The following is a 13120-nucleotide window of genomic DNA, read 5'->3' as shown; positions in this document are numbered from 1 at the left end:
CCCATCTCCATTCAAATTGTCAGGTAAGACAAAAGGACCAACCACAAACTTTTCAATCGCGCCCATCCATACATTTACACTAAATTTATGCTGGAAAGATGTTTCTCTGATTTTACGAGGATTCACATGGGCATAATAGTGCATATTATGAAAATTAAATATGCCTTCATTTGTGAATCTTGACTCATCAATCCATAAAATTTTATTTAGAACACCATGATCCTCCTGGTATAAATCGTTTATGAATAGACAAAACTCTAATCTTCTTATTTCATCGCCAGGGACAAGATGTTGGGCAGGAATGTGGTGATAAGCATGGATTTTCTCATCCTTGAACGATTTCCACACTTTCCACTGACTGATGTTTAAAATTCCTGAGATTTGTCGAACACTTATTATAGGGTCTTCTTCCACCACATTTAAAACTTGTTCCTGGATTGCTGTTTCGTATCGCATGTTGCCGATTTGATTTCCAGCAGGTTTTGTGGAACAAGTTTCGCACGCATAGTCGCGAGAATGTTTGGCGAAAAACCTTTACAGTCGGTAATCTCAGATTTGGATACCGCCTGGAATATTGTCTTCTAACTTTGACAGCATTGCCATTACAAAACCCATAGATAAAAACAATATTTCCGTATTCAGCATTAGTAAACGACATATTTTGGAATTTGAGCGAAAAATATGCGTTGCAAAATGAAAATTATAATTTATTTTGACAAACGTCATAAAAGCGCAATTCACACAATACAAATCATGACGTCGACAAAGAAGCTAAATCTACGTAAAAAAATCCATGTTTTCCATATTGTTTTTTCATAAAACGTATTCAAAAAACAGTTTTTTGTAAAAATGTTGTGTCTCAAATTATAAAGGACTAAATAAAGAAATTTTTAAGTTAATTTACTTTTCAGTTATGGAGGAGAATTTTCATAGATTTGCGATCAAAGTCGGAAGTGGTTTAGCACTTTTAGCGGTTTTAAAACTTTGAGCTGTTGTAGAATTTTTTTTCTGCAAGTATTTTAAACACCGTTGGTTCTAATTCTGCGTTAGGGTTCTGAAAAACAAATACAAATAATTGTATTTCAAAGGTTGGACCAAAATTCTCAAAAAATCCACGGTTGTACGACTGCGTCGGGTCTCACCAGAATATGACTAAATTGCGAATAACTCGAAAACTACAGACTTTCGGATAAGGCATTAAGAGTCAGAAACGTTATAAATAGGTTCTACTATCACCCCTTAAAATTAAGTCCCACATCAACAAAACACCCTATATAATAGACTTGTGTCAGTGTTTTTTACAATTCTCGAAGTACTGCTGATATGTACTTTTTGGTATGGCTTTGAGCTGTTTCAGCGTTGCGGTCTTTATTTCCTCAACCGTGGTAAACCTCTGTCCTTTCATGGGTCTCTTCAGTTTTGGAAGAAGGAAAAAATCGTAGGGAGCCAAGTCCGGTGCATACAGTGGCTAAGGTATGATTACGATATTGTTTTTGGTCAAAAATTCACGAACAAGCAACGATGTGTGAGCAGGTGCATTATTATGTTGCAAAACCCATGAATTGTTTTTTCACAAATCCGCGCGTTTTCTTTGTATTGTTTCACGAAAACAGCGCAAAACTTCAAGGTAATATTTCTTATTGACCGTACGACCTTTTGGCAATAACTCATGATGCACCACATCATTGTAATCGAAGAAAACAGTAAGCAAAATCTTCAAATTTGATGGAACTTTTCGTGCTTCTTTCGGTCTTCGTCCATTTAGCCGCTTCTATTGGGATGATTGGGTTTTGGTTTCGACATCATAACCATATACCCATGTTTTGTCACTAGTTATCACCCTTTTCAACAAATTTAGATCGTCGTTAACATCATTCAGCAACTCCTGAGCGATACTCATGCGACGGTTCTTTTGGTAAAAATTTGCAATTTTGGAACAAACTTCGCTACCACACGTTTCATGCCCAAAACATTCGAAAAAATTGCAAGGCATGAGCCTATCGACATGCCAACATTCTCAGCAACTTCGCTAATAGTGATTTGACGGCGTTCCATAATAATTTCACTCAATGCTTGAACGTTTTCGTCAGTCGTTGAGGTGCTGGTTCGTTCAGGGTAGGCATCGTCATTAACATTTTCTCGGCCTGAAGATATGCGATATTCGGGCCACGAAGGCTCGAGTTATGGTAGTTCAATAATTAGGAAAGTGCAGAAGAATAAGTAACAAACTGATGATGAATCTCATGAAATTCACAATATGTCAACAAAAGGTTTGGGGCATGTATAAAGCTCGGCGAGTGGATTAACATGAGTTATTCTTCAAGGTATTTGAGCCTCGTCTGCCCGAGTTAACGCAGTTCAAGTATTTGAAAAGTGCAGAAGAATGGGTACCAAAGTGAAATATTTCAAAACTTCACAATATAGCCGTGGCTAAAATACTTTAAAGAACAACTCACTTTAATCGTCTCTCCGAATACTATGAACTGCCGTAAACCTCATGTTGACATATTATGAAATTTTCGAGATACATCATCACTTTTGGTGTCTATTCCTTTGCACTTTCAAAATTCTTGAACTTTTTTTTTAAGAGGTTTGGGGGAAATGCATTTACGCACACCATACCGTTATTGATACGATTTTATTTCGTCTGGTAATGTGGGACTCCATTTGTGAGGCAACTGTTGGATACCCACTAAAACCCCCTCTCCTATCTTCACCCTGGATCTTCCCCGGAACCACCACCAAGCATTACTTCGGGAGAGGGTGAAATTTACACAACTCCTTCCTTTAAACTTCTTACGCTGACATAACCGCTTTTTCCTTTCTCCTTTTTTCCAACGCCTTAATTCTCATTATTTCCTCCAACAAACTGTCAACTGCCTTTCAGCATTTTTCGTTTCTTATAAAAATTTCCGCTACATTTTTTAAAATTTATTTATGGTACCTCACATTCTTTTGCTGCTCTTTTTCTTTCCGTTTCAAATTTTATGCACACAAAAATTATATGTTCTGGGTCATCCAATTTCTCACAGAACCAACATCGATCATCCTTTGCCTTTCCGATTTTCCGCAAATACGACGCAAAGATTCCGTGTCCACCAATTGCCTGCGTAATATAAAAGTTGACATTTCCAATCTCTCTTGTAACTTATTTTTTAACATTTCGAATAAAATGCTTTGCATAATTCTCATACTGATTTTACTTTGTCTGCCACTTTTCAAATAATTCATTCCGGACCTGTCCCCTGTCCTCAGTATTCCTATTATACAACTAAGTTCTTTCCCCTATTAACAGGTCGATCGGTGGCATTTCCGCGATGACCTGTAATGTCTCCAACGAGATACTTCTGTATGCCGACGTCGACGCCGACGCCAATGGCCATCCTGGGAGGCTCCCTGCGAGTGGGGCTTGTTAGGTGCAAGTTGGAACGGCACCCAAAAATAGAACGGTGCGCGAAATGCTGGGCCTACGATCACGCGGCGCCCAACTGCAACGGTTCTGATCGCAGGAAATGTTGCTTCCGGTGCGGGAAACCGGACCACTGGGGTAAAAACTGCCCCAAAAAAGAAGAGAATTGTGTTTGTGTCTTCTGTAAAGAAAAGGGGCACTGTCCGGGAAGCAAAATATGCTCGAAATTCCGCGACGCCCTCAACTGCGTGAGGTCGGCTAAAAGATTCGAACAAGAGCGCCAGGACCTCTTGCGACAACGCGAAGCGGTCGAGGAGCAAAACGCGACGATCACGGAAAATCGTCAATAAGTGGTTTTAATTTCTATACTACTTAAATTCTCGCACAAAACAAAAAAAGCGTTTTTTCCTACCCCTTTTAAGCAAACAACTTAATTTAATTACAGTTCCGTTAATCAAACAAGTAATTTCCATTAATGAAAATAAAATTCAAAACAAAAATCCTACAGATTAATGCCGATCGTTCGATTAAAGCACACGACATGGCCTTCCTGGAAGCAGCTAAGTGAAATGTCGATTTAATTGTGGTCAGCGAGCCAAATAAAAAATTAATTCAAAACAATCCAAAATGGATTGGCGATAACTTAGGAAACGTAACTATTTTGGCGAGAACCAATATTGTGAGGTTCTCAAAAGTGATTCGTGGGGACGGTTTTATTGTACTATTCGGAGAAGAATATACAATTATTGCCGGTTACATTTCGCCTAACTGCACAATGGAGCGGTTCGATCAATACCTGACCGATTTGCAACAAGCGGCTGCCGGCCGACACGGTGAATTAGTCCTATTAGGTGATTTCAATGCCAAATCTCCGGACTGGGGTGCGATGGTGGAAGACGCTAGGGGCGGGGCGTTGTCCCAGTTGGCGGGGGCTCTAGAAATGGTGCCCCTCAACATGAGAGAACCCACGTTCGTTAGAAGGGAGCAACAATCGTGCATCGACGTCACGTTTGTTAGCAAAGGCCTAGTTAACCATATTACGGATTGGCAAGTGTTAGAAAATGAGCCGTGTTCGCCGCATAAGCACATTTGCTTTGAAATTGGCAGCACATCGGTGCGGAAAACTCAACTACTCAGTTGCGTAAAGCTGGAAAAGCAGAAGTTCATTGAAGCATTCGGAAATATCCTAGTACGTCACCCAGAGGTGAATAGCGGAAAGGAAATTTCGAAACTCATGAAAGAAGCTTTTCGAGCGGCGTGCGATGGAAATCGCAACGAAGCGACGGACAGTCCGAATCCATACTGGTGGACAGAGCAAATCGAGCAGATGAGAAAAAACTGCATTAAAGCCAGACGACGTGCACTTCGTGCTCGCGGAAATTTGAACATTGCGGATACCGACACGGAGGCGTTATGGCAAAGGTACAAGGACGCGAGAAAGTCCCTCCATAAGGAGATAAGTTCGCGAAAAAAGACAAGCTGGATCGAGTTGTGCACGAAACTCGACGACGATATCTGGGGTGACAGTTACAAAATCGTCATGAGGCAACTCAAACCGGGGAATCCTTTCGAGTTGACTGCAAAAAGAAAATTAGACATCGTGGAGCACCTTTTCCCGAGGGGCCTCGGCTACATACCGGCGAAGATTGTTAGGACTTGCGACGTATTGTTTTATCACGGATTATGGTTGGGTTATTTATTAGTTTAAATGTTTAAAGTGCGTAAGAAACTGATGTTACGCCCATGGACAACCCCAGCCATTGGGTAATACTGTTGGAATTCCCAGCGCTTAACACCCATTTTCGATTTAGGGAAGTTATTTTATGATTGGGATTTCCAGCACTATTCTTTGTCGGGCTAACATTGCGAATCTAAGTTAAAGGTACCGCCAAACGAATACAATGGCTGGGCTCCAATAAAACCCAGCGATCGTGCCTCTAAGTGCTACGCTTTAACGCGACAAGGTAGCCTAGAAGCCGCTAATGGGGCCTTATCGGGGGTACGTCTATGGGTGTTACACCTCCGTACCAATACTTAAGGAGGGTGCGAAACGGAAGAAGCTCTCTTTTCTCGCCACTTCATCACGGACTCGTACGCGTTAAACTCTCGTCAACATTCTTTAAAGAACGCATTGTATAAATAACGCATTTCTCGATATTGTATAGTTGTTAATGTTATCAATAAACCTTTGTTAAGTTAAAAAGGTTTAGTTTCTTTTATACGCGAAAACAGTGTCTCTGAGACTGCGATCTCAGGGTGGTCTTTCATAATCGATCAATCCAGTCCACGATCTACGTAGTTCACGGTTATCGTATCGAAAGGGGTGAATCGGCCCAACCACGTACACGCGCCAAATTTGGACCAAACAAAGATAATGCCAGTTGTTTTTACCCCCTTCTCGCAAGAAGAAGTAAGAATTGCTGTTTGCAGGTTAAAGAACGCAAAAACAACCAATATGGAAAATAAGCAGAAGGAAAATTTTCTCCGGGCGGGTCCGGTAAACCGGGAATCCCGCACCTCATCGACAGAAGAGGTCTGCCCCGTAGGATACGGAAGGGGCAATTCTGCAACAGCGAGAAAGACAGTAAGCCAAGATATTGAGACAGTGGACGATTCAGGTAATTTTAAAAGAAGAAACTCCATCAGAAGAACCCCACCACATAGAAGCAGAAGTCAAGGACAGGAAGGGACCTTTCATGCTCCAAGACAAGATATATTAGAATGGGATAACAGCTTTGATATTGAAACGATGGCTGAGAAAGGGGGAGATACACCGGATTCTATGCCAAAAAAAAAGAGAAAATGGGAACTAAATACAAAAACCAACACAACAGAGACAACACAAACGAAACAAATGGAAGAAACCCTGGGAAATATGGAAACATGCATGGAACAACTGAATAACTTTATTAAGGAGAATAAAAACTAAATATACTAAAACAACGCCTAATTAGCGAAGAAAAAAATGCAGGGCTAGAAGAAGATGAACAGTTAATAAGTATTGAAGGAGATAATAAATATGAAAATTACAAGGAAATAGTTAACAAAAGATGGAGTGATATAATTTATAAAAATACAAAAATTAAAGTAGGCAACCCCCTGCAAACAAAAGATAACGTGACGAAAGTAGTACTGGTGGACCCGGAAGATAAAAAAATGGATAAAAGTATACAATGGATCTTTAGAGAACGATTCCCTGAACTTATAGACGCAACTGGAAACTTGGAAGTATTGGAACAAAAAACAACTATTAGGTCACAAAAAGGCAAAGGACCAAATGTTAAAAAATTAATTAAAATCGAATATGACGGGACAGAAAAAGAATTGTATGGTAGAATAGAAGACATTAGAGAAGAAACTCGAGGAGAAGCATGGATAGCGATGCACTCAATAAATACAATCAATATAGAAAGACTAAGAAAAATGATAGAACTGATATTTATTGGAACAGAAACGAACATAGTTATATACACAAACAGAGATGAAATGGTTACAAAAGAAATAAATAAAGAAAAAAAGAGCTACGCCCTGGTCGTCGAACAAGCGGGATCTGGATACAGTGAGATGCTAAAAACAGTTAAAGGCTGAGTAATGGGATCTGATGCCAGCAAAAAAATTAATACTATAAGAAGTACAAGAGAAGGGAAGTTATTAATAACTACAGACAAAGACCTAAAAACATTAAATGAGTTAAAAAAAAATAAACCAAAATATCACAGGAGCAAAGGTTAAAGCTATAGGAGAAACACGAAAAAGAAAGACAGTATATATCAGGGGCATAGATGCCCTATCTAGAATAGGAGATATCACGAAAGCTCTCGGCGAAAATATTGAAAAAATGGAAGAAATTTATGTTAGTAACATGCGACCGACGATGAACAACACTCAGACTGTAACGGTATCAGGCTCAAAAAGTAGCATAGATAAAATTAAAGGGAAAATAAGAATAGGTTTATCATGGTGTAACATTGAAACAAAGATAGATGTCAACCGTTGCTACCGTTGTTGGGGCTACGAGCACAATGCTAGACAGTGTAAGGGGCTTGTGCTACAAATGCGGAAAAGGTGGTCATACATCGAAGGAATGTGAAAACGCAGAATTCTGTGTGATGTGTGAGGCAACGGGGCACTATACGGGAGGCATGCGATGCAAAGAATTTAGAAGAATCTTATCCAGAAGTAAGAAGGAAATAACTAAAACCGTAAACGGGGGGAACGTAAGGCAACAGACAATAGAAGAGGGACGGGAAGACAAACAAATACAAGAAAGGGAGGAAATAATAGAACAATCTGTGATATAGGAATTTATGACAAATCTAATAAATATAAGAACTATTATAGAAGTGAATGAAACTCCGCAAAATCTACAATGGGGACAACTGATATAAAAATAGCACAAATAAATCTGGGGAGAGATAAGAGAGCAACGGACTTAATGTTCATAACCATTAAAGAAAAAAACATAGATATAATCCTTATTAGTGAGCCAAACAAAAATATAGCTAAGACATACAATTGGTTATCCGACAGCAAGGGAGATACTGCAATTCTAATTATAAATAAAAACATAAAAATAAATAAAGTTGGAATATGTAAGGGCGCTTGCTGGCTGGAATTAGAAAACAACGTAATTTATAATTGTTATATTTCAGCTAACATTAATACACAACAGTACGAAAATTATTTACACGACATTGGGCAATCTATGAAAACACATAAAAAACCTGTCTTATTGGAAGGGGATTTCAATGCGAAATCCCCTTTATGGAATGAACGTAGAGAAGATGCAAATGGAAGGAACGTGGCCGAATGGATGGCACAATACAGTCTAGTAGCAGTAAATAGTCATAACAAACCCACTTTTGTTAGAAATGAATCTACCTCTATTATAGACATTACCCTAGCAACTGACAAAATAATAAATCAAATAGGGGACTGGCAAGTACTGGAAGAGGAAAGTCTCAGCTTTCATAAATATATTACATATAGAATACATAGTGGACAACTAAAGCAACAAACACATGTAAGGATCAACGGATGGAGGATGGAAAACTTGAACATGGAAACATTTAATATTAACTTTAAAAAAATGGTGACAAGAGAAAAACAAAACATAAAAGCAGAAAATATCACAGATCTCATTATTAAAACATGCAACACGGTACTGACTAGGCGGAAAAATACAAAAGGACATAATAAAAAGGCAATTTACTGGTAGAACGATACAATATCACAGCTGAGAAAAGACTGTCTACGGAAAAATAGAGAAAGAACTAGAATAAACAAGAAAGACAACATATCTGAAGAAGAAAAGATACAGGCAAGACAACTATACAAAGAGGCCAGAAAAAACCTAAGGAAGACTATTGGAAGGGCGAAGGCACAGGCATGGGACAGCCTATTGAAGAATTTGGATGATGATATATGGAGTCATGCGTATAAGATTGTACGTGGAAAAATAAAAATAAACCAGCCAAGACTAACGAAAGAAAAAGAGATCGAAATCTACAGAGAACTATTTCCCATAGGGGATGTAACTGAGTGGGAGAAGGAAGCAAAAACAAAGGTGACACAATTCTCGGAACAAGAATTAATGGACGCAACTAGTAAACTTAAAACAAAGAAGGCACCGGGCCCTGACTATATACAGGCAGAAATTATCAAACTTTTGATAATGTCAAATAAAGAAGTATTTCTGAGAATTTATAACGAAATATTGAGCACAGGAAAATTACCGAAAGACTGGAAAGTGAGTAAGCTTATTTTGATTAGGAAACCGAAAAAAAATGCAAACGATGAAGATACCTACAGACCTATTTTCTTGGTCAACAACCTGAGAAGGTCATGGAAAACTTAATTTTGACTCGCATAAATGCAGAATTGAACGAAAAATCGGCATTAAATGGGAACCAGTTTGGGTTTCGAAAAGGCCTCTCAACTCTGGATGCAATTAAAAAAGTTATATATGGTGCACAAAAAGAAAGAAAAAAAGCATGCCAGCATAGAAGGTACTGTTTATTAATTACGTTGGACGTACAGAATGCCTTCAACTCGGCGGGGTGGAGGGAAATAGTATCTGCAATGAAAAGAAAAAACATCAGTCAATATCTAATAGCATTTGTACAAGATTACCTACACCAAAGAATGATCCAACTGGGCGATGGAAGCTTGATGCCAGTAACATGGGGAGTCCCACAGGGTTCGGTAATAGGACCCTTATTGTGGAATATATTTTATGATGAAATTCTTCAATTGGGGACTGTAGAAGGCACGGAAATTATTGCCTACGCAAATGATATAGCTGTAAATGTCAGTGCCAGGAACATACAGGATCTAAAATTAAAAACGGATAAAATTATAGCAAACATTATGAAATGGACAAAAAATAACAAACTAAACATACATCCCGAGAAAACAGAGGCAGTTTTGACGAGCACGAGGAGAAACTTAAAAGAATTCGAATTTACAATAAATGATGTGAAAATTAAAACTAAAGAATATATTAAATACCTTGGCATTTACATAGGAAAGAATTTGAGCTGGAAGTACCACATACAGGAAGTCGCAAAGAAGGCAGAACGAGTGACCAATAACTTATCAAAAATATTACCAAATACGAAAGGACCTAAAACACATAAAAGAAAACTACTGGCAACAGTTATAGAATCAATAATTTTGTATGGAGCGCCGGTCTGGAGTGAAGCACTGAAGCAAAAAAGAAACAAAACTACGCTGCAAAGAGCGCATAGAAAAATACTATTACGCGTATACTGTGCATACAGGACTGTGTCTTATGAAGCGCTATGCGTGATCGCAAAGATACTCCCCATAGAATTACAGGTAGAATTAAGAACAAAATTATATAATGAAGAAAACACGAACAGACATGATGAAACAAACAAATTACATGAAAAATGGCAAAAAAACTGGAACAAACTATCGGACAAAGCACAGAAAACAAAAATGATAATACCTAAGATAGAAAAATGGACAAAGTGTAAATTTGGCGAAACCAATTATTATTTAACACAGTATCTAACAGGTCATGGATGCTTTGGAGAATATTTGGACCGATTTAAAATTATGAACGAGGATAAATGCAGGTACTGTAACACAATAGATATGGCTGAACACACTATACTTAACTGTGACAGATGGAGTATACATAGAAGAGAGACAGAAACAATTTTAGAAGAGAACCTGACAATAAGAAATATTATAGAACAAATGACAGAAAGCGAGGAGAAAAACAAAATTATAATGAAGCAAATAGCGAATATAATAAAACAAAAAGAATCAGAGCAACGGGAATAAGGAGACAGATATGGGACAGAAGTAATGTCGAAAGATGATTCCTGTCTCATATCGGAAGAAAACAGAGGGATTTTTTAGTGGGTATTGTGCTGAGTCCCACACTCCCCGAGTCGAGGTGAACAACAAGGACCCGGGGGGTTAGTGCGTAAATGCATTTTTTGCCCTCTATAAAAAAAAAAAAAAAAAGGTTAAAGAACGCAGCAGCCCCCGGACCCGACGGTTTTAGGGCGGAAGCGGTCAAGTATACCTTCGAAGCATACCCGGACGTATGGCTTCAAGTACTAAATCAGATGCTGGAAAACCAGGAATTTCCGGATTCCTGGAAAGTAGCGAAGCTAATCTTGCTCCTTAAACCGAACAGGGATAGCGAACAGCTGGGATCGTACAGGCCTATTTGTCTAATCGATGCTGCAGCCAAGCTGTACGAACACCTCATCAAGAGCCGTCTTGAGGAGGAACTGGCAGCAAAACATCCGCTGTCCGAAGTACAGTTTGGTTTCAGAAAAGGAAAGTCCGCGATGCACGCCATGAAGCGAGTCATCGAAGTGGTCCGCGACACCAAAAATCGGTGTCGTGGAGAACGGTGGAGTGCGTTGATCACGCTAGACGTGAAAAACGCATTCAACAGCGCTTCATGGACGTGCATAATAAATGAATTGGCGAGAAGAAAGATCTCGAATTACTTAATAATCGTAATAAAAGATTACTTCACAAACAGAGTAGTAAAAATAGACAAAGAGATTAAGTTCAACATGGCGATGGGCATACCGCAAGGGTCGGTACTCGGCCCTCTCCTGTGGAACCTAATGTACGACCCCATCTTGGAAGCGGGCAAATCCGAAAATGCGACGCCCATTGGCTATGCGGACGACATCGCTCTTGTCGTCTGCGGCTCCGATAGGGCGGAACTAATCGACGAAGCGAATGGTGCAATATACCATTGCGTACAATGGCTTACGGACCATTCGCTCAAGATAGCCCCGGAAAAAACCGAAGCGGTCATTCTAAGCGAGAAAAGGTATAGGAGGGATTTATTTTTCCAAGCCTGCGGCGTCCGAATCGAGCCCAAAAAATCCATAAGATATTGGGCGTCGAATTTGGCGAAAACTTGTACCACGCGCATCACGTGAAAGAAATCTGCAATAAGAGTCTAAAGAAATTAGGCCTAATGCAAAGGATTATGTCGACGATGGATGGTCCATCCACTCAAAAAAGACAGCTGCTTTACGGAGTAGTGCAGTCGACGCTCCTCTACGCCGCCCCGATTTGGGGGTGAATGGGGAGGATCAAAAAGTACGCACACATGATGCTGAGTGTACAAAGAAAAGCGCTCCTGAGGGTCATCTGTGCGTATCGTACTGTATCCTACGAAGCAGTGCAAGTCCTGGCGGGCATTCCCCCTCTCGACCTATTACTGGAAGAAAGGATGCAACTCAGCACTCTTCCAAGGGTCACAGGGGAGGATAGGAAAGCCGTCAGAAAAGAAACCATTCGGAAATGGCAGGAACGCTGGACGAACCTGGAAGAAAAGGGTCAGTGGACTAAGAAATTAATCCCTGATCTCGACATCTGGGTCTCGTGTAAACACAGACGCTTGAATTATTACCTAACTGAGCGGGCACGGAAGTTTTAGAGCTTTCACGCACCGCATAGGAAAAACGGAGCCGGAATGCGGTACCTGCGGAGTCGAGGACACCGCAGAACACTGCATTTTTCGATGTTCCGTTTTCAATACTCTCAGACACGAGTTGCGAACGTGCGTGAACGCACTAACTCCGAAGAATTTAATCGAGGCAATGCTCGAATCGAAAGAAAAATGGAATAAATGCAGCCACGCCATTTCCGAAACGGTCAAAGAAAAAGAGAGGATGGAACGCGCCTCCCGTGTAGCTTAGTCCTTTGATGGTAATCGGAAAAGCATAAATCTAAAGGATAAAGAAGGAAAATATCTTCCGCCCTCTTTCAAGAATAAAACAATAGATTGAAAAATAGATTTATTACAAAATTTCACCGTAAAAACATATGCAACCAAATTGATCAGATACAAGGGTTTCATTTGCGAATTCTTTTGACATTAATCCAGGCATCGTACAATTGTGGTTGACGATAAAAAACAAAAAAATTCTGGCTCTGATGGACGGAAGAACTTGCAAAAAATAAGAGGGGACAGTAAAATGAAATCGCTTTTTTCGTTTTCTCTCCGTCGAAAAAAAAAATGTTTTCCAAGCTATCGCGTCGGGAAAAAAAAAATCGTAAAACACCGAAACCTCCGCCATCATCGACGTTTTATCCCTCGGGAAAGTTCCGGGTCGGCGTAGGGTACGTGGAAATTACGAGGTTTTTTAGTGGGTAGGCGCAGTAGGCGAATCCCACACTGTCCAGCCGTCGAAACAACAG

General features: G+C 39.8%; 2 protein-coding genes across 2 annotated transcripts; both read left to right on the top strand.

Moving 5' to 3' along the window:
* Positions 1–4184: 4184 nt before the first annotated feature.
* On the top strand, positions 4185–5117 carry LOC136418964 (uncharacterized). The gene has a single exon (XM_066405167.1). It carries the CDS (start codon positions 4185–4187, stop codon positions 5115–5117), a length of 933 nt encoding a protein of 310 aa, XP_066261264.1.
* A 6882-nt stretch (positions 5118–11999) lies between these two features.
* Positions 12000–12618, top strand: LOC136418974 (uncharacterized). The gene is made up of 2 exons (XM_066405176.1): positions 12000–12255; positions 12377–12618. Exons 1-2 carry the CDS (start codon positions 12000–12002, stop codon positions 12616–12618), a joined length of 498 nt encoding a protein of 165 aa, XP_066261273.1.
* Positions 12619–13120: the final 502 nt, after the last annotated feature.

This window comes from Euwallacea similis, unplaced genomic scaffold (assembly GCF_039881205.1).
Source record: "Euwallacea similis isolate ESF13 unplaced genomic scaffold, ESF131.1 scaffold_52, whole genome shotgun sequence".
NCBI classification, from domain to species: Eukaryota; Metazoa; Arthropoda; class Insecta; order Coleoptera; family Curculionidae; genus Euwallacea; species Euwallacea similis.
This window is presented reverse-complemented; position numbering and strand designations above follow the sequence as displayed.